This window comes from Grammomys surdaster, unplaced genomic scaffold (assembly GCF_004785775.1).
Source record: "Grammomys surdaster isolate TR1022 unplaced genomic scaffold, NIH_TR_1.0 946, whole genome shotgun sequence".
Taxonomy (NCBI): domain Eukaryota; kingdom Metazoa; phylum Chordata; class Mammalia; order Rodentia; family Muridae; genus Grammomys; species Grammomys surdaster.
In genome coordinates this window covers 30,250-50,886 of record NW_021605365.1, presented here as the reverse complement: position 1 = coordinate 50,886, position 20,637 = coordinate 30,250, and the positions used below count along the sequence as shown (strand labels likewise).

The 20,637-nt window shown below is 48.4% G+C and overlaps 2 protein-coding genes across 8 annotated transcripts; one reads left to right on the top strand and one right to left on the bottom strand.

Annotated features, from left to right (window-relative positions):
• Positions 1 to 201: 201 nt before the first annotated feature.
• Positions 202 to 18,506, top strand: Agbl5 (ATP/GTP binding protein like 5). 7 transcript variants are annotated; one of them, XM_028782920.1, is made up of 16 exons: positions 202 to 372; positions 1,401 to 1,661; positions 1,894 to 2,065; positions 2,369 to 2,532; positions 3,291 to 3,468; positions 3,846 to 4,024; positions 4,414 to 4,870; positions 5,313 to 5,482; positions 5,804 to 5,939; positions 6,447 to 6,649; positions 7,162 to 7,376; positions 15,188 to 15,343; positions 16,520 to 16,632; positions 16,929 to 16,975; positions 17,455 to 17,585; positions 17,944 to 18,485. In XM_028782920.1, the coding sequence occupies exons 2-15, from the start codon at positions 1,447 to 1,449 to the stop codon at positions 17,501 to 17,503; spliced, it is 2,454 nt and encodes an 817-aa protein (XP_028638753.1). In that variant the 5' UTR covers positions 202 to 372; positions 1,401 to 1,446; the 3' UTR covers positions 17,504 to 17,585; positions 17,944 to 18,485. The 7 variants fall into 7 exon arrangements, with proteins under 7 accessions (XP_028638753.1, XP_028638750.1, XP_028638755.1 ...); XM_028782922.1 differs by lacking the exon at positions 202 to 372 and adding an exon at positions 715 to 811 and having other exon boundaries at positions 18,109 to 18,506; XM_028782923.1 differs by lacking the exon at positions 202 to 372 and adding an exon at positions 2,182 to 2,268 and having other exon boundaries at positions 924 to 1,661; positions 17,944 to 18,045.
• Ost4 (oligosaccharyltransferase complex subunit 4, non-catalytic) lies at positions 18,344 to 19,610 on the bottom strand. The gene is made up of 3 exons (XM_028782924.1): positions 19,481 to 19,610; positions 19,216 to 19,353; positions 18,344 to 18,584 (listed from the first exon to the last, which is right to left on the bottom strand). Exon 2 carries the CDS (start codon positions 19,350 to 19,352, stop codon positions 19,239 to 19,241), a length of 114 nt encoding a protein of 37 aa, XP_028638757.1. The 5' UTR covers position 19,353; positions 19,481 to 19,610; the 3' UTR covers positions 18,344 to 18,584; positions 19,216 to 19,238.
• Between the last annotated feature and the right edge of the window lie 1,027 nt (positions 19,611 to 20,637).

Here is a 20,637-nt window from a genome sequence, read left to right as displayed (position 1 = left end):
TTTTCCTGTTTCCCTCTCCCTGCTTTGTCTTTCCCGCCTCGGGGAGGCGGGCCGTTAACCGCCTACAGAGAAGACACCTCCTGAGCTGCACACGGCGGTGGCCCGCGGAAGCCCCCAAACGGCCCCCTCACAGGTACCTGCCAACGTGCACGGAACCCTGCGTGGCGACCAATGGCAGTGCGCTTTACTGGGCGGGTAGCCAGCTGCAGCTGCGGCCAATAGGCAGGAGACTTCTTGTTTCCTGGTAGAGTGGGGTCCCGGCACCGCGGCTCTCTGGTTTTGTGTGGGTCCCGGGTGGAGGGCCCGGGTGCCGGGGCCCGAGGTGCCGCCTCACTAGCGGGAGAGGGAGCGGGAGCAGCGGCCCGGAGAGAGGTGAGGGGCTCTGCGTGGACTGCGGCCCCGCCGCCAGGCCCCGCCCCCTTCTCAGCCCGCTCCGCCGGAGCCCCCGTCGAATGCCACCCCGCCCCCCGGCCTGCCGCGGCCGGCCGCCCCCGACTCTGGTTGACTACCTCCGCTCCTGTGGCCTCACCTCTGACCCCTAGGACCAGCCTTCCCGTCCTCCAGTGTATCTGTCTCGACCCCTCCCACGCCTCCAAACCCCACCCTGCCCTGGACAAGCCAGGCAGAGCGAGGGTCCCCGCGAATCGAGGAGCTGCCTGCTGCTTCCAAGCGGGACTCTACTGGCCCAGCCTTCCTAGGGGTGCTTAGGACGCCCGTTACCCACACCTTCGAGGGTAGCTTTTGCACGGGCTCGTGTCTACAGGGCGGGAGGATGGAAACAGACCCTAATTGGAACTGAGGTTCAGGGCAGGTGAGCAAGTGGCTTTGGCCGGGCATAGGCTACGTTTTCATAATAGGCGTAGTAGAGGAAGGGGGTGGTAACAACGCTCTTCAAGGTCTCAGAGAAACCACAGTGTAATTCTAGCCAGTGCTTGTGAAGACAAAGAGGTAAAGAAAGGAAGCTACCATTTATACTTAGAAACTTGGTTCTTCCTGCTCTGCCCAGTACAAAGCCAATCTAGGAAATTTTAACATGGCCCCTCTCTCATAGAGCCGGTGGCAGCCATCTGACCTCTAGTCTCTGCTCCTTAGGTTGTTAAGAAGCTTGAGAATCTAGCGTTTTCCAACTCAACCAAGGAAGCCATTGAATATTCGATTTGGGAACAGTGGCGATGTAGTAAAATAGGGTGTTTTTAGGTCACTCATACTCCTTGGGTGTCCAGGGACAAAGTTGTGCTTTCTCTTGATCTTGCTGAAAGGCTACTCCCCATCTTTTCTAAGAAATAGAGCGTTTGCTTCATAGAGTAGTAAAAACAGTTCTCATTTATCCAGAGATACCAAAAACATTGTTTCATTTTCTGACCCTCCTCCCTATCCCAACTTTCATTTTTTTCCCCCAGCTCTCAGGGCCTGTGTGGGGCAAGAGGATGCTTTCCCAGCCCCGCCATGGAGCTGCGCTGTGGGGGATTGCTGTTCAGTTCTCGCTTTGATTCAGGGAACCTAGCCCATGTGGAAAAGGTGGAGACTGTGCCTAGTGATGGGGAAAGCGTAGGAGGGGTGGCAACAGCCCCCACTAGTGGTTCTGCTTCTTCCCCTGACTACGAGTTCAACGTGTGGACCCGGCCAGACTGTGCTGAAACAGAATATGAGAACGGGAACAGGTATGAGGACTCCTGGGTTGGGGTGGGGTAGGAATGCCCAAGTGCCTGGATGCACAGTGTAGTCAGTTCTCTGATTCTGCACACACCAGCACCATATCTCTTCTAGCCCCTCCTCCCTTTCCTCCTTACTAAATAGCCCTTTACTGTTAGGACTTGATTTGACTCAGCTTGCCCCAACATCCGATCTCTGACCCTCCCACATCTAACAGCTGGTCTCTCTTTTGGCTCTCAGGTCATGGTTCTACTTCAGTGTCCGGGGAGGGACTCCAGGAAAGCTTATCAAGATCAACATTATGAACATGAACAAGCAAAGCAAACTATATTCTCAGGGCATGGCCCCCTTTGTGCGCACACTGCCTTCCCGGCCACGCTGGGAACGCATTAGAGACCGGCCCACTTTTGAGGTAAGTTCTTCAGTAGGAAGAAAGACTGGGTGTTGGTAGAGGAAACACGTTCCTGAGAGAGAGGACCAGGCAGGTGTAACCCCTGCATTTTAGTATCTTCTTTCTTCCACACCTAGCTGGGGTCCAGGATGAGCCCCTGCTTCAGCAAGCCTGAAGAAGCTGGCTCTCATGTGGACAGTGTCAGAGGGAGGGAGTTGGTAAAGGTGAGAGAGGCATGAAGTCAGTTCCCGGTGTCCCCACAGGAGGAGCTCAGTGCTGACACAGATGACATGTTTCCCCCCCTCTTCCTCCTCTGCTCCCCAGATGACAGAGACACAGTTTGTGCTCTCCTTTGTTCACCGTTTCGTAGAGGGCCGGGGAGCCACCACCTTCTTCGCCTTCTGCTACCCCTTCTCCTACAGTGACTGCCAGGATTTGCTAAGCCAGCTAGACCAGCGCTTTCCAGAGAATTACTCTACCCATAGCAGGTGCTAACCCCACTCTCCCCCCTGCTGTACTGTGGATTCTATGGCACCTCTGCTGCTTCCAGCATTTGTCAAAAGAGCTCTTAGCCAGAACTTCACTAGTCCTGTCCGTGTGTAGAGTGTAGCGTTTTGACAAAGGCGTTCTTTTGCCACCGTAATGAGCACCTCACCACTTCACCTTCTTCTCCCACCTGCCCAGTGCATGCCTCCTGCTCCCGTTCTGTTCAGCTCTCCTGAATTAGCCAGTACTGTGGCTGCGCTGCATGTCGTCTTTGTCTTCCTCTATTGAGGGCAACTCTCTGTGTACACAAATTAATCTATCGTGATGTACCACAAACTAGGAAAGCAAACAAAAAATTCACCCTTAAATAATAGGGGTGGAGGAGTGACAGCAAGATGGCTCAGTGCATAAAGAAGGGGGCTTGCTGCCAAACCCGACGATAGGAACCTGTCCCCAGAACCAACATGACAGGAAGAGAGAACCAAGTTCTACAAGCTGGTCTCTGACCTCCACATGTGTTATGACATGTGCACATGCACGTGTGCTCATGTAAGAACACACACACATAGGCTAAAAACTTCAGTCCCATATTTTGCTTCTAGTGCAAGCCCACGAGTATCCTTAGCCTCACCAGTTCAAGGGACTATGAGGCCCCAAAAGTTATGGCGAGGGACCAGATAACATAAATTCTGAGCTGGCAATGCTGCGTGCCTCTTGCTAGGACTTTAGGGACTTCTGACTATTGATTTTATCCCTGTAGTCCTCTGGATAGCATTTATTACCACCGAGAGCTTCTCTGCTATTCTCTGGATGGACTTCGGGTAGATCTACTAACAGTCACTTCCTGCCACGGGCTTCGAGATGATCGGGAGCCCCGTCTAGAGCAGCTATTTCCTGATCTCAGCACTCCCCGTCCATTCCGTTTCACAGGCAAAAGGGTAAGTGGGAAGAACATAAAAGCAGTGCTCTCGGTGGAAGAGACGGCTCAGTTTTAATACTCTGTTACAAAGGATCCTGGTGTGGTTCCCAGCACCCACCCCAGGCAGTTGCCTATAACTCCTGCTCCAGGAGATAAAATGACTTCTCGTGGCCTCCACAGGCACCCACATACAGACACATTGACATACACACAAGTAAGACAGTACTCTAACCTTATCCTATCTCCAGCCACTGTGGCTAACTTAAAGCTGTTACCTCTACACATTCTGGACCCAGCTTAGCCTGTAGCCTGGGGCAGAGGATTACAATCCTGTCTCTCTGGTGAACTATAGCACCACTAGCACCACTGACCTATCCGCTTTCTTCTCCACCTCAGATATTCTTCTTAAGCAGTAGGGTACACCCTGGAGAGACTCCGTCTAGCTTTGTCTTCAATGGCTTTCTGGACTTCATCCTTCGACCTGATGATCCCCGGGCACAAACTCTTCGTCGACTCTTTGTTTTTAAGTTGATTCCCATGTTAAACCCTGATGGTGTGGTCCGGGGCCACTACCGGTAAGTAGCCAAAACAGCCTTTCTGCCTTTTCCCCAGTCTCATGTCTCTCTTGGCTGTGAAAGTCAGCCAGCCTTCTGGCTGGTTTGTATTTACAGTCCTTTTGTACTCTAACCAGGGCAAACCCCTCTAATCTTCCAGTGATCTGAGAGAGGATGTAATTCGTGTAAACACATCCTGGGTGGGAGCAAAAGTAGGTGAAGACTAGTTGGGTCAAGGGACTGTCCTTGGATTCTGTGGTGGCCTGACAGCACATGAAGGAAGGCTTCTGTCCGTTTTTCCCAGCATAATTTAAGCCTTTCACTTTACAAGTCTTCCAGTGTCCTTGTCACCTAGTGTCTCCTTTGGTGGCCCAGACATCTGGAGCCTGTTGAGTCCTGTCTTCCTACAGCACGGACTCCCGTGGAGTGAATCTGAACCGTCAGTACTTGAAGCCTGATGCCGTCCTGCACCCAGCCATCTATGGCGCCAAAGCTGTGTTGCTTTACCATCATGTGCACTCACGTCTCAACTCCAAAAATTCCTCAAACCAGCAGCCCACTCTTCATCTTCCTCCTGAAGCTCCTCTTTCTGACCTCGAGAAAGCCAATAATCTCCACAATGAAGCTCACCTTGGGCAGTCACCTGAGGGGGAAAACCCTGAGACTTGGACTGAGACAGAGCCAGCAGAAGAGAAGACTGACCCAGTGTGGATTATGCCACAACCAGTTCCTGAACTTGAGGAACCAGCCCCTGACACCATCCCCCCAAAAGAGAGTGGTGTTGCTTACTATGTAGATTTGCATGGACATGCTTCTAAAAGGGGCTGCTTCATGTATGGAAACAGCTTTAGCGATGAGAGCACCCAGGTAGGACTCTAAACACTGTGTGGCAGTAAATACTGTAGGTTAGGAGATAAGGGGTAGTTACAAACAAGGGGAGGGGAGCCTTCTAGAGGAGCAGGAAGGCCTATGCACACCACCTCTGCCCAAGCTTCAAAGGATGGAGAGACAGCACTAGGCCATGTATCTGTCTCTTAGCCATTGTATCACGGTGTCTGGGTGAAGAGCAAGGCCCAGCACTCCAGTCTCCGTAGAGCTTTGAGAACCAGAGAAGAAGGAAAATTTGGAAGGGGAAATCTAAGAGCTTAAAAGAAATAGTGTCCAATAGTGAGGCTTGACGAAACCTTGCTTACTGCTGATGGTTGTGATGGTGTATTCAGCAGAGTCACGTGACTGTCTGCCTTATTTTCCTTGCCCTGGTCCCTTCTTCCCTGTCATGTTCTGAGTTACTTTTTCTTCCCCCTCACAGGTGGAAAACATGCTGTATCCAAAGCTCATCTCCTTGAATTCAGCCCACTTTGACTTCCAGGGATGCAATTTCTCAGAGAAGAACATGTATGCCCGAGACCGTAGAGATGGCCAGTCCAAAGAGGGAAGCGGCCGTGTCGCAATCTACAAAGCCTCAGGGATAATCCACAGGTTTGAAGGAAACTGGCATAGTTGAGAAGATAATTGTTTAAAGGAAAAAAAAAAAAACTTATTTCAGGGTGTTTGAGGGGCTGGAACCACCCAAGTCTTCTCAAAAGAAAGCCTCAGTTAGCAAGGTTGGCATTGATCTGGGAGTCTTATTTTTGGAGGACTTCCTGGGCACATGGTCAGTTGTTACTTGGGAATTATTTAGCATTTTCTCTTAGTCTTTACTTGTTTCAAAGTGATTACCATCTTAGACCATGTCAGTGTCCTTCAGTGTTCTGTTGTAGCACCTGTTCAGGCAAGATACTGATAAGATCTCTGTTTTAGCTACACACTTGAATGCAACTACAACACTGGACGCTCAGTCAACAGCATCCCTGCCGCCTGCCATGACAACGGGCGTGCTAGCCCCCCTCCCCCTCCGGCTTTTCCCTCCAGATACACTGTGGAACTATTTGAGCAGGTATGAATCCATAAGAGTAAGTGGGAAAGGGGAAACCCCCAATCTGGGAAGAGTTGGTACCCAATGCTGAGATCCTCTACAGGGTTAGCTGTCATAATAGGTGAACACAGGCATAATTTCTGACCCCAATCACAGACTTTACCCTGACACATCTAAGTAACTACGTGGTCTGAGCTGTTCTCCTTCATGGGTTTAGTCACTCCTAGGTTCAAAAGCACCCCATTATTGTAGTCTTGATGTGTCTTTCTCTAGGCACATAAGAGGAATAGAACTGTAGGTTGTAAACAGCACAAACTCTTTCTTCTGGGAAATTCATGGTTCCGTGCATACCAGCCCCTGTTGCAAACAGCGAGTTGTAAATCTACTTGAGATAAAGAACCTGGGCACAAAATTCAGAGTATCCACTGTTAGGTCTAGCCTCTTCTCTCCTCTTGTGCTATGTACCAGACCCCCAAACAGCAGCTGGGTTAGAGGATAAGATAGTGAACCAAACTGAACTCCACACAGGTGGGACGAGCTATGGCCATCGCAGCTCTGGATATGGCGGAATGTAATCCATGGCCCCGAATTGTGCTGTCAGAGCACAGCAGCCTCACGAACCTGCGAGCCTGGATGCTGAAGCATGTGCGCAACAGCAGAGGTCTGACCAGTGCTGTCAATGTGGGTGCAAGCAAGAAGCGAGGCTCTCGGACCCCTCCCAAAAGTAACAAGTAAGGAGAGGAAAGGAGAACGCAGGGAAGATGGCCAGTTAGCAGTGAGCTTGGGAAAGGCTGCATGGGGAATGTCCTGGGTACACGGAAACTGGTACGATTACCTCAGCTTCTGAGAGTGGGATCCTCTTCCTGTCTTAGAGCCACAGCTAGGGAGCTGAAGTCAGGCCACAGGGACTCCTAGATCAGAACCCACAACCCACTGTCTTTGTCGCAAGGGTGTAGCAGGTCTCAGGGTCCAAAGGTTGTAAATGACTTAAGTGAAGAGGGTTCAAGGGCCAGCACCAACAAAATAAGGGAGACATTCTTTGTGAAGTCAAGCTACTTAGGATGACCCTTCCAAGACTGGCTGGTATGCTCCGAGTCAGATCCTCATCCATGGCACACTTTCCTTCCCTCGTTCCCAGGAATGGATTCCTATGCCCTTTTACCCCAGAAGTGAATTTTAATTGTCATATCCTGGGGAAACTTTTCCCCAGACCTAGGGTTAACTAGCATCTGCTTTTTTGTAGTGGATTGCCTGCTTCCTGCTCTGAAAATGCCTTGAGCCGGGCTCGAAGTTTTAGCACTGGCACCAGTACTGGTGGTAGTGGCAGCAGCCAACAAAATTCTCCACAGATGAAGAACTCTCCCAGCTTTCCTTTTCATGGCAGTCGGCCTGCGGGGCTGCCAGGCCTGAGCTCTAGCACCCAAAAGGTCAGCCATCGGGTGCTGGGCCCTGTCAGAGGTAAGCCAGTCTGGGAGCCCCTGCAGCAGATGTTTGGTTGTTTGGGGATTTGCTGGGGGGAAAGAGCTTGAAGACATACAAGGGGCGAATCAATAAAACTAGTCCATAGCAGAAGACTCTGGAGCCTCTCCTGCGACCTTGTTGTTCCCGCGGCATAACTTCAGAGCAGTACTGTGTATGGCCAGCCATAGAAAGAAGTCCTGGGGATTGTAGCTTCAGCACATGTTAGGAGCCAGGGATATTTCCAAGGACAAAACACTAGCTAAAGCAGTGCCAAACACAGACATGGAACTTCCATCAAGGACAATGTCACTTCTTGTTGGCAGTAGGAGGAAATGTCTTTAGAATTTAAATGGTAGCACTGTAGAATGAAGAGCACTATCCATTGCTTCTGTGGGCCGAACTTCCTGGCTTCACAATAGTAATATCAAGATTCCAGTTCTTCCAAAGGAAAGCAGAGCTGAAACAGCTCCTAGTGTAAACCTACGGCCTACCCTTCCTAGCAGTGCACAATTGCTCAACTAGTAAGTACCCTCGGGTCTTACTTGATAAGAGATTCTGGGTCAGAAGTTTATGACCAAAATGTGGACTTGCAAGGGGTGGAGAATGGGGGCAAATTGGAGAAAGCTGGCAGGAATCTAGACTGTGGTACGAGAGACTTTTGTAGTATTACTCTAGAAATATATACCACAAATTAGTACTGTTGATGTGTTCTGAGCCATAGGAATCTTGTCAAAACATGGAGGCCCGTAAGGTGGAGCGAAGGGCTTTGTTGTCCGGCTGTACCTATTTTTGTAAGCATTTTTTTGCTATTCAGTTTGCAACCTGGCTTTTGGAATGGCCCTGATGTGCACTGGGTTTACAGATCCAGTGTCTATAAATCTGACTGCCAGTTAGAGAAGCTGCAGAGGAAGCCTGGATCAGCTAATTAGATGTTCCCATTCCTATAGGAAACCCGGCTCTATTTATATTCCAAACCCCCTCTGAGATTCTGTCTAACTTAGAAATAATTAATTATATGCACTGGGCTTTAAAATATTAAATCAGTAATAATAATGCTTCATATTTAGATAGCATTTAATAGAGATAAGAGAACATCACAAATAGTCTCACTTATCTAACCAGGTCGTGTGGGATGGATGATGTTCCCATTTTTCTGATGAGAAAACTTTAAAAACCTCGTTTAGGAATGGCTTATCCAACTAGGTGTGCTGGCACACACCTATAACCCTAGCTTGGTAGGCTGAAGCAATCTTGGCTACCTAATGAGACTGTGTCACAGGGGGTGAAGCTGGTGATGAGTGGGTTATTCCTTAAGTGACAGTTAATCCCCACGTGTCTGTCTTTCAGGCTCCAATATACCTAGTCTCCCATGTTAAATCTGGGTGAAGATTTTTTATTGTTGTTGGTGGTGGGTTTTTTATTTTGTCAGAGTTTCCTAGATCATAGCTTGTAATTTCTTCATTAGCATTGTGTCTCCATCCTTGACCGCAAAGAGCCTTTTCTATAGGTCATTCCTGGAGGATTCAAGGCAGATTTATAATTTCTTTTTATTCTTTTTTTTTTTTTTTTTTTTTTGTGGCAGAGTCTTGTTCTACAGCCTAGACTGCCTTTGAGCTTAGGATTCTTTTGCTTCAACTTCCCAAGTGCTGGATTATAGGCAAGCTACGATTCTCAGCTGTAGGCAGATTTTAGTATTTAATTGACATCCTCCAACTCCACTTCTTGACACAGAATTTTGCAATGAAATCCTTGAGGTGAAGGCTATATATTCTATGTTACTTCTTCAGAGAATTAACTGAAAATATGCAGCCTGAGTACTAAGTAATTCTTGGTTGATTGACTTGAAACTCAACACAGGAAACAAGATAGCAAATACAACATAAAAAAGTATGTGCACATTATAAACATCCAAGCTGTTTGGAGAGCTACTGTGGTAGGTCATAAGTAATTAAACAAAGAATGTTCAGTTGAGAAACAACTTTGAAGAACAAATAGTATGTGGCTTGACAAAACAGCATCCCAAAAATGAGACTGACAGCCATGCTCAGAAACACAGCTCCTGGGCAGACAACAAAACGTCTGTACTTAGCTGGCATACAAAGGGCTACGCTCTTCACCCACCAAATTTGGTGAAGACATGTGGGAAGTGTTTTGAAAACAAGGATGTTAAATTAAATGAGGCATATGGTAGCAGCTATGGTTGCTTCTAAGAAAACTGGGAACAAAAGGAACTACACTGCACACCTGGACAGGGAAATGAGCTTATAGTCATCGACACATGAGCTGACCTGTACCAGAGTCTGCAAAGGAAAGAAGTCTAAGAATTAGAACAGAAGCAGCAGGGCCCAATAATGGCAAAAGACAGATGAACTAAGAGGCCTCAAAGCTGTGTGCTAGGGAAAGTTACATTGACATTAAGACACAGTTGGAAAAAAAAGTGAAAAGCCATTTTAAACAGGCATATGGAGACATCTATGGAGATGTCTCCTTGACAGAACCATAGGCAGGGCAAGTGGAGGGTTGGAGACCTAAGTCACAGTGTAGAAGTGCCAAGTGAGAAGGCACATTTCCTCAGGTGGGCGAGCTTGGGACTGAGCTTGTTAGAGAACCGATGCTCCCTCCCCCCACCCCCAGACTGCCGTGTACTTTATACATGGCAGGAAACTGGCTTTGAAATGGATGGGGCACTAAGAATTCCCTGGGAATTTACTGGCACAATTCTTTGAAGACCCCAAGGAAAAAAGACTGGTTCTGATTCTAGATAGGGCTGCAATTCAAACTAACATTTGGACATGGCATCTTCAGTCAACTGTTGAGAAAATTTATGGTTCAGTGTGATCTGTCCTACCGTGTTCTTATAACATTTGTTGCCACACCTCTGGGCTCTTTGGTCTCTACCACAGCAAGCGATATGGTTTGTTTATATTTATGTATTGTGTGACTGTCTGTCTGTCTGCGTGTAAAGGCACATGCTTCAGCCCCCATGTAGAGGGGAGAGAACAACTGATGGGCATTTTCTCTTTCTATCATGTTGGTCTTGAAAATCGAGCTCAGTTTGTCAAGCATGGTGTGTGTATTTTCGCTCATCTATCCTGGCTTTTGTTTTCAAAGCTAGGAAAAAACATGACTCCAGATCTCAGAAATTTTCATTTGAAATCCAAATTTGGATTGTGATGATAACTTTGTTATTTTGACTTGTGAATTTATTTATAAAATTCTGATGTCAGGTGTGGTGGTGGTGCATATATGTAATCCCAGCACTTAGGAGATAAAGACAAGGTCATCCCTTGCCTAGATAGTTTGAGGCCAGCTTGTACTACATGAGACCTATCTACCCACCTACTCCCCATAAAAAATTCAATTACTGTTTTTTTTTTGTTGTTTTTCAAGACAGGGTTTCTCTGTGTAGCCCTGGCTGTCCTGGAACTCACTCTGTAGACCAGGCTGGCCTTGAACTCCGAAATCCGCCTACCTCTGCCTCCTAAGTGCTGGGATTAAAGGCGTGCGCTACCACCGCCCGGCTCAATTACTGTTTATATTATATTTAACTATACATTTTATTGGTTTTATTGACTTGAACAAACATGAGATTGGAGGTTCCAAGAAGTTTTCCCAGAAAAGATCTGGCCAGCTCAGCCAGCAGTGTAAGGCAGACAAGGGAACTGGTCTGAAAGGCACCATCACCTGTGCCATCAACTGTGAGATGGCACATGTAAAAGGCCAATGGATCTCCCAACTTCAGACAAACAGAAAAGCTCCTAGCTCAGGAGGCCAAAAGTTCTAAGTCCTGCTGGGCGGTGGTGGCGCACGCCTTTAATCCCAGCACTTGGGAGGCAGAGGCAGGTGGATTTCTGAGTTCAAGGCCAGCCTGGTCTAGAGTGAGTTCCTGGACAGCCAGGGCTACACAGAGAAACACTGTCTTGAAAAACCAAAAAAAAAAAAAAAGTTCTAAGTCCTAATTCCTAGTCCCTGACCTTAGAGCAGTCTACCTGACTCTCCCCAGCTGCAAAGCATGCTCTGCCTACCTCCCCAGATCTGTAGGAACCGATAGCAGTAGCTGTGCTAGCTGCTGTGTCACTGGAGAACAATACAGAAGTGAGGAAAGTCAGAGGCATGCATGGCACTGCAAGAGCAGAGGTGAACAGCTGGCAGGAAGGATGGGGGGGTCAGCATGACAAGGCAGCCTCTCCTGTACATTAGACATACTCAAGAAAGACACCCAGCACACACAACTCCATGATCACACAGCAACATCCTTCAGTTCTAACTTTTCGAGATCTCATTTGCATGACCCTCATCTTGACCCTTCAGCCTAGCCACAGACGGATGTGAGAGATGAGGCACTATGTCTGAAGGCAGGGCCTTTGTCTTCCTCTCTCAGGACCCTCTCCTCCCACTGTAACTGTCACTTCAGCTGGACTAGCACGTCTCTGGCCTATGCCTTGACTCCATTAATGGTCCACTTTGGGTAGACTAGGTTCCTCTGGAGGGAGTCCATAGGACTTGCTGTCTTGACCACCACTGCCACTTTCTATTCTTTCAGCTGCAAACAGTGTCGGGCAGTATTCCCCCAACAATACGTCCTAGCACTGTGCCCAGCACTTCAGTGTTCAGTAAACACTAAAAAGTTTGGTTAGGAGTCAAGTTAATGCTTATCTAATCTTTCTAATCCTTGTTGGGTTATAAAAGCCAGCTGTGTGACCATTCAAGGAAAGGATTCAATAAGATCTACAGGGAAAGATGTCCCAAAGACATTTTGGAGAGATAATGTAGAGTCTAGGTATAAAGCAGTAGATTAACACTGCCAACTCTGAGGCTTTAGGTTCTAAGTAAGGCTCAGAACACAAATCCCAGCACATTCCAGGTGGGGCGCGCTGGCTCACCTTAGCAGAGCACGGCTCCACTCGTCTCCTGCCAGTCCCTCTTGCTACAGTGAGTACCATCTTACTGCCTTTGGAAGCTCTGCACTCAGCATCACACTGTCGTGGTCCTGGTCCCTTTTATCCTCTCTACAGGAATGGAGTAAGGCCTGTATTTAATAGGAGGCAAAGTCAAAACACAAAAGTGAGCCAACTGTGTGTCTTCATTGACAATTAAGAGGAAGGCCCAGGCAGGTTTTAAGGCAGTCTTTAAGAAATTGATTGAAATATACTATGTTTTATACCTTATGTTTCTCAGAGCAATCTGATGAGGGACAAGATTCCCGAGCTTGAGGTTTGTTGTCTTTCTCAGGATCTAGTTTCCACTCTGTACTGACTTTTTTGTCTCTTTATCTTTTGTCTGGTTTGCTTCATCAAAAGCTTTAATCACTGTGTGTGAGAGAGAGACAGAGACAGAGAGACAGAGAGAGAATATCTCATATAGCCCAAGTTGGACTCAAAACTCATGGTAGACAACCGGCCTTGAATTCCTTCTTCCTGCTTCTAGCTTCGAGGTGCTGGGATTACAGGCGTGCAGTAGCATAGCCCCAGTCACTTGGTTATTACCTCCTTCCTCAGGGTAAGGTGAAGAAGGTTCAGCCCATTTGCATGATTTCAGCTTGCCTGTGTATAGACTCTGATCATCTGCAAACCCTATTATTTCTGTCTTCTGTACTGAGGAACATGCTTTTATTTTTGTGGCAAAGTCGCACTATATAACCCTGGTTAATCTATAACTTATTGTAGATCAGGTTGGTTTTAAACTCAAGAGATTTGCCCACCTCTGGGATTATAGGTATACATTCAGTCCCAAGAGACATGCTTCTCTATCTACATTTTAATCAGAATTACCAGGTCTGTATACTTGAGGACCACTGAGTCACTGATGGTGGCTCATGTTTCAGTTGGTGTGGCCACAAGTCTCTCTGACTTCTGATGTCGTATCAGTGTTTCAGCTAACTCCCATTGCCCACTAAGCTCTGGTTTTGTGCTCTTTGCTCTCCACCTTAGACTGCACTTGGTATCCAGTGCAATGTCACTTAGCCAGAAAGGCTTCCATCCTAAGAGCATCATTCATTTTGAGATTCATTATAGATAACTTCAACTTAGAGACTTCAGAATTACTCTTTGAAACAGAGACTCATTAAGCATTAAGCTGGCCTAGAACTTGTGATCCCCTTGCTACCACTTCTGCATGCTGGGATTACAGGCTTGTCCTGTCATGCACATGCCTGGCACTGCCTGCTAAAATCCACTACAGGCAAGATGAAGTTGCTGTTACTAGCTTCCAAAGCTAGGCTTTTCATGCCTAACAAACATAGCTTGTATCAGAGGACATCTAGACTATTGACATCACCATTTTATCTGGTTCTATGATCTAAAAGTATCTGGCTGCTGAACCTGCAATTCCCCTATCCCATCCAGTCACCATCTGTCTCTCTGGAATCCCATCCTTTAGAACTTGTAAAGGTCCAGCCAAAGGATACATCAGAGTACTACCCCTAAAAGTTAAGTATGCCCTTAAACTTTAAGAGGTGTTTATAAACAACTTCTGGCCATGTGAAGAAAAAAAAAAAAAAAAAGGGTGCTGAGAACTAATTCTGCCTGAGATTGGCCAAGGCAACATTTACAGGGAGCTGACATTTGAGACAGAACATGGAAGATAATCAAAGAATTCTCTAAAAAGAGAAACTGACATTTGAAAGGACCCACAGAGCTCATAGCAACAGTGGCTGAGGTATGAGTGATCAAGTCAGCATCTTAATGACAGGCCTGGAGACACAACAGACAGGACTCTGGATGGCCTACGTTGAAAGGGTTTGAGTACACTATCTTTAACCCCCAGAATTTGGGCTGGAGAGATGGCTCAGCAGTTAAGACTACTGACTGCTCTTTCAGAGGTCCTGAGTTCAATTCCCAGCAACCACATGGTGTCTCACAACCATCTGTAATAAGATCTGATGCCCTCTTCTGGTGTGTCTGTGGTGTACTCATATAAAATAAATAAATCTAAAAGAAAAAAAAAAGACCTTCAGAATTTAGCCACATGTAGTAATGCATGCATACAGTCCAAGCCTTTGGGAGGGATGCTTGGCAGGAAGACCAAGAGTTCAGGTCTAGCCTAAGTTATATATAAAGAGGAAAGTCTGGGTGACATAGTAAGAATCTGTCTACAAATTGTTTCTCCCTTACCTAAGCCACAGTGATTTTTTTAAAACCAGGCTTCTACTTTAGGATAATAACTTGGTGGCACCTATGTAAGGGATGAATAATTTTTTTAAGTCAAGCTGAGGGAAAAAGGACAGTGAGAGTGAACAGAGCTGTATCTAGAGTCCACTGCAAAGGAGGAACCATTAGGATCTGACTAAACAAATGCAAGGGAGGAACAGGAAAATGAAGTAAGCTTTCTAGCATACAGGGACAAGGGACAGACTGGGGGAGCAAACAGACTTGGTTTGGCAATCAGGGACTTAACAGGAAGAAATGTCTGGCAAAAGACATTCTGGGAGAAAAGGGCCTTAGAGATTTAAGAGAGAAGACCAAGGCCAGATGGCTGGAGACACTGGTCCTTAAGTGGGAGGAACATCAGTGAGAAGAGGGACAGTTAAAGGTAAGAAAAAAGCTCTGCAAGCCACGTTTTAGAAGCCAAGCTCAGTTACTTTTTTTTAACTAACTGGTAGGATGAGATACAGATGACTGGAATATTAGATGTCTCACGGGGTGGGGATAACTGGAATATTAGATGTTTCACAGGGTGGGTAGCTAATTTATTGAGAGCTTGAGAACAGGCTCCTGACCATGCCTGGCCGAGGGAAGCAGGGCAGCAAAGCCTGTCTTATACTGTCTCATTTTTTTGATCTTTTCCCTGCTTATGTCCTTTCCACTCAGAGCCCCGATGCCCAGACAGAAGGCGGCGGCAGCAGCCACTGAACCATCGCCCTACCACAAGCAGCCTGGCCCCATCCCCAACTCTGGCTAGTTCTGGCCCAACCTCCTCACGAAACATGGGCTCCTGCCTCCTGCCCAATTCACTCAGCTTATCAGGTCGGTACCCACTGCCCCTGAATCCTCAGTTGCCCAGCTTCTTCCCTTACCTACCACCCAGGGCTTAGACAGGCTACTACCTAAGCTTCAAGAAGAAACTTCTTCAGCCATACTGCTACTTAGCCTGGACTTCTTTTTGACCTGCCATATATATACAGGCCACTTCAGACCAGGTGCTACTCTGCTGGTCCCTCATGCTCCTGACATGGGCTTTGGCATAGGAGGCTGGGGGTCAGTGAAATGAACTTGTAAAATAAAGTAAGAGCTAACACACTGAGTGCTCACTCTGTGCAGGCACTGCTCTGGACTGTCTAGTCCTCATTTTCACAGTTCAAGACCTGAGGACTTTTTCTACCTGCAAAGTGCACTTACCCAAGTTCCCCAATTCCAAGAGCTAGGAATGGTGGGTAAAATCACAGGCTTTTCACCTGTCATTACTACAAACACATACGTTAGAGATCCAGCAATATAAGGAACTAAATGGGATTGTTTTTCTTTTTCTTTCTTGTTTCTGAAACAGGGTTTCTCTTTGTAGATCAGGCTGGTCACAAACCCACCAGCCTCTGGCTCTTGAGTGCTGAAATTAGAGGCATCCACCACCACGCCTGGCAGGATTGTTTCCTGTAATTGAATCCACATATACTGTACCAATCTATCCGTTTTTAATCAGTTGTACAGAATGGACTTGGGGTTTTTTGTTTTCTTTCTCCTTTGGAGACAAGGTCTGTGTAGCCCTGGATGTCTTAGAACTCATTATGTAGACCAGTTGGCCTTGAACTCAAAGAGATCTCCCTGTTTCTGTCTCTGGAATGCTGGGATTAAAGGCATGCCACTATGCCCAGCTGGACTTTACTCCTCAATGCCTAAACATGATTGGTGTAAGCTCTAAGGTTTACAAATTGAGCTAAGCCTGAAGGTTTGATTTTCACCAAAGGTTGCAGTTTCACACACAGAATCACCAACAATAAATGATTGTACTGCCAATTTTTCAGTGATGCCGAGGGTAAGGGCTGCTGGCATAGCTCAGAGATTGAGCACTGAGTACTGGCTTAGCAAGAAATCCTAGGTTTAATACCCAGCACCATAAAGGGAACGAAACAAGGCCAAGAAATCAATGTAAATGAAGTTACCTTCTCTCTAGCCCTGCCTTGATGATCAGTTCCCTCTGTTCTCTAGGGAGCAGCTGCCCATTCTCGTCTTCAGGGGACAAGCCAGAGGCTGTCATGGTGATTGGGAAAAGTCTCCTAGGGGCTGGTGCTCGGATCCCCTGCATTAGAACTCGTTTGCAGGTAAAATTTTTGGGGTCTTTCCATGTCCTTAGCATTAGCAGAACCCAGCAAGACACTAGTCTGAACACTGGGGGGCAGGGTGGGAGGGGGAATGAATGCTCATTCCTGCTTTACAGCCTTTTATAACCAGCCTGTCAAGAGTTGCTGTGGTATCTGTGTGTTAACCTTCCCAGTCCTAATCAGCCAGGTTTCTTGCTTGCTTCAGACTCCATTGTCCCTGCCAGATGCACCCCAACCACAGCCTGATAGCTTTGGCTTTCCTACCCGTCCTTAGCTTCTCCTCTCTTTCTGACCAGACCTGCCAGAGGAGAGTTTCCGCCAGGAGGGGTCCCGGATTCCCCAGGTAACACATCTGGTTACTGCTCCTAGTAACAACTCTATCGTCACCTCGAACTCAGACACACCTCCCTTCCTAGTCTGACTGTAGCTAGACAGAGGCAGAAGCTGGCTGGACGGGTAGAGCTTAAGCTGCTCTGGCAGGGGCGGAGGCTGAGAAAGCGGAGGGTATCTGCCAGTCCCCTACCATCTTTCTTCATAGTGCTTCTCTACCCAGCCACCTCTTAGCCATGGATACCCATGGAAGTGAAATGCTGGGTCCTTTTGCCACCCTTAGATAAGTAAGACTGGTATGCTGTCCTAAATTGAGTCTGAAGCTCTATAGCTGCCACCCTGTCTCATCATCTCAGTTAGGAGCAGTGCCCAGGAATTCAGGGTCCTAGCACCTCTGCTGACTTCTGTACTAGATTCTTAAGCACGGACACTCTAAAAGCAGAAAAGCCTCGTGGAAGAAGCCAACTTCTTAGTGTACCCCTGTCCACACAGGCTAGGCCCAGGTTGGGCCGGAGCTCACCGCCGACTCGCAGAGGGATGAGAGGCTCAAGCCCCACATCCCCCAGCCCCCAGACCAGAGAGATCAGTGAGCTGGAGCCGGGACCCCACTCTGCTACACCAGGGTGAGCACCGGAGTCCAGTCCTTCATTCCAACCCTCATTTCTACTATTCCTTCACCCCCATTTCAGCATTCAGGATAATCTTCTCCTTTTTCATTGATCCCAAAGACTAAATGCACTTTCACTAAGACTCTAGTCCCTGATTTTTATTGTACCATGGCCTCAGTCTTCACTTCAAAGGATAACTTCTAAATTAGTCTCTCAAGGCACTAGCCAGATGATTCTAGTAACAGGCACTAATAAATCTGCCTCTCCCTACCCAGCTTCACATTTCCCTTTTCACCTCCAAGCCCCTGGCTAACAGACCAGAAAAAGGGGGCTGTTTCCACAACCCTGACTTCCTGTCTCTTCTCTGTTGCAGGCTGCCTCAGGCCGGCCCCCCACGGCCCCGCTCTGCCCCCGCCTTTTCTCCTATCTCCTGTACTCTATCTGACTCCCCATCCCGGATTTGTTACAGCAGGGGGCTCTTGAACCAATGTGAGGTTTGTTGTGTCCCTAAATCTCCACCACTCACTATCTCTCCCAGGGTCTGATAATGCCTTTACCTCCGTGTCCAGGATAGAGCCCTAAGTGAGGGAACACAGTGAAATGATACCTTAGTCCCGTCTTCCAGCTGCTGGTACCATGTGACAACCATAGCTCCTTGGAATGTCGGCCACACTGTCCGAGGCCTTGCAGAACATCACCTTGAGACAGAACAAAACAGGGACCTGCCAACCCCTTCCCTCCCTCCACAGCACAAGATTTTGGGACCACAAAAAATATATATATATCTATATTTTTGTATTGGGGGGAGGGAGTAGAAAAGAAAGCAGCCCCTATTGGGCCCTATTCAGTGGCAGCTTCTTGCTCCATAGGGTTAAGGAAGACTTTGAGGAAATAAAAGTTGTTTGGAAAAATCCAGGTGGAGTTGCTTTGTATGCTGTGATGGGTAGGAGAGATGAAGTGAAGTGTGAAGGCCCCTCACACCCTCCATCTTGCCTCAGACTATGTCCTGGAACCCTAGAAAAAAGGGGAAAGATCCGAAGTAAGGAAAATGCTGCAGCTTCCTTGTGGGGCTGGGGGAGGTCCTTAAGGAGCCAGCCCCATCTAACCATTCCCTTTATATTACATAAGCACACTTGGTTTCTAGACTCTGCCCCCTTTTTTCTCTATTCTTTCTATTTGTAATTAACTCATAAAACAAAGTCCTTGGCTTCAGAACATGGAAATAAGTTTACATCTTTCACTACCACGCCCTTCCCCAAAATCTTCCTAAATAACGCCTCAGGTTCCGTGGGAAAGTGGGGCTGTTAAGGGCTTGATTCCCCCATACTTGGCAGTTACTGCCTTTGTCTGTACTGGTCTCAGCGCCTCCGTGTCACCATACCCTATAACTTGGGCCTCTATCTACTGGAAACCTCAAAATGGGGAATGAGGAAGGCTCTGAAAATCCATCCTCATTCAAATAGTAAGCCGTTCAAGGGAACCGAAGCAGAATATTTCAAGGCACTGTACACAATACGAACGGAGGGGCTCAGTTCTGGACTGACAAGCTTGGCTCGACACTTTCTTACTTGAAGTCCCTAAGTCTGCAGGCCTTGGATCGGCCTCACTCAGACTAGAGTCTGAGCGCTACTGCCCCGACCGTTACCTGGGGCGGAGAAAGCGCCACTTTCATTCCTGCTTCTTGGGGTTGTTTACTGCCACGTAGTGATAGAGGACCACAAGCAAGAAAAGCGACACGCCCAGCATGTTGGCGAAGATGGCGAGCTGCACGTCCGTGATCATCCTATGGACAAGGGGAAGGACTCAGCCTGTGTTCGCGCACTCCTTGCTCTCTCACCAGGCCAGATCTTGCCACTACGATCCAGCATCCGCCGGGCTCGCCCGTGAAACGGCGCCTGCGAGCCTCTCACCTGACCACCCGACTTCGACACTACTGCCGCACAAACTCGAGGTAGGCGACCAGAGCAGGAACTTCGTAGTGCTAGCTGAGGAACAACGCGGGCACTTCCGGCTTCTCTACCCTGCCGTCTCGTCTGCTCCGGCGGCGCGCGCACAAAGATCGGGTCTTGGGCGGAGCCTAGAAGGGCCGTCCCACCGCGAGGGCGGAGTAGGGCATGGGCAGAGGCGGGACACCGGCCGGGATCCCGCCCCCCGGTCGCAGCTGGCCGGGATCCCGACTCTCCCCCCGACTCTCCCGGTCGCAGCTGGCCGCAGCTGGCGCAGCAGGATCTGCGGTTAGCTTGCGAAGCTGTGGCGACAGCCTCCCGGGAGCCCAGGAGTAGTTTTGGGCAAGGGTGCAGCAGGCGGGAGGCTGCCCTCCGACCTACTTTTCTTCATGCTGCCCACCCTTCGCTTCCCTGCCCGACCCAGCCAGGTGCTTCCTTTGGATCCTGCCCTCCCGGTCCCCTCCCAGGCTCGCTGGCGTGGGGATGGAGTGGAACGTGATGTAGAATGGGGACAGGATTGAGGATGCTGGTACCCTCAGGGTGCTAGTCTTTCTGAAACCACATCCTACCAAAAGGGCGGACCATGACAACTTACTTGATCAGTGCCAGTCTCAGGCCGGCTCCCAGTCTCCACCCCACTCCTGGAGGTGGGCGTCGGAATTAGGGTGGACTCTCTCATAATCAAAAACCAAACTTGGGACCTCGGCCAAGTGGGAAATCACCCCCCGGATGTGAAGGAGGGGGTAGGAAAGGAAGGGCTGGGACAAGCCAAGAGGGGTCGTGGGTTTGTGGTGAAGAAGTGCAATAGGCATCCAGATATCATATCGAGGGTCACTGGTGAGGGGAGCAGCACCCTGAGTCTCTACAACTAGAAGTGGGTTTCTCCCTTCTTGCTTTCTCCTTAGCTTCACCATAAAAGGGAACGATGTTGAGCCAGACAGGGCCAGGGGCTGGACTGTCGCTCTGGAGCTGTCAGGGGTAATGGAAGCCAGTTGCCCTGCGGTAGAGGGGGGCCTGGGCTCAGGGGAGGCCTCTGCTTCTCTGAGCCAAAGAAAACTCTACAGGAGCTGCTATAGGGCTGGAACAGCTGGGACAGGGGACAAGATTGCCTCCTGTGTGCA

Excerpts from the sequence above, each read along its gene's own strand:
- Agbl5 (XM_028782917.1), top strand. The coding sequence starts at position 1,447 with ATGGAGCTGCGCTGTGGGGGATTGCTGTTCAGTTCTCGCTTTGATTCA. Across the intron at positions 7,377-15,187 it reads GGTGCTGGGCCCTGTCAGAG|AGCCCCGATGCCCAGACAGA; the intron begins GTAAGCCAGTCT and ends CTTTCCACTCAG. Across the intron at positions 16,633-17,454 it reads GCATTAGAACTCGTTTGCAG|GCTAGGCCCAGGTTGGGCCG; the intron begins GTAAAATTTTTG and ends CTGTCCACACAG.
- Ost4 (XM_028782924.1), bottom strand. The coding sequence starts at position 19,352 with ATGATCACGGACGTGCAGCTCGCCATCTTCGCCAACATGCTGGGCGTG.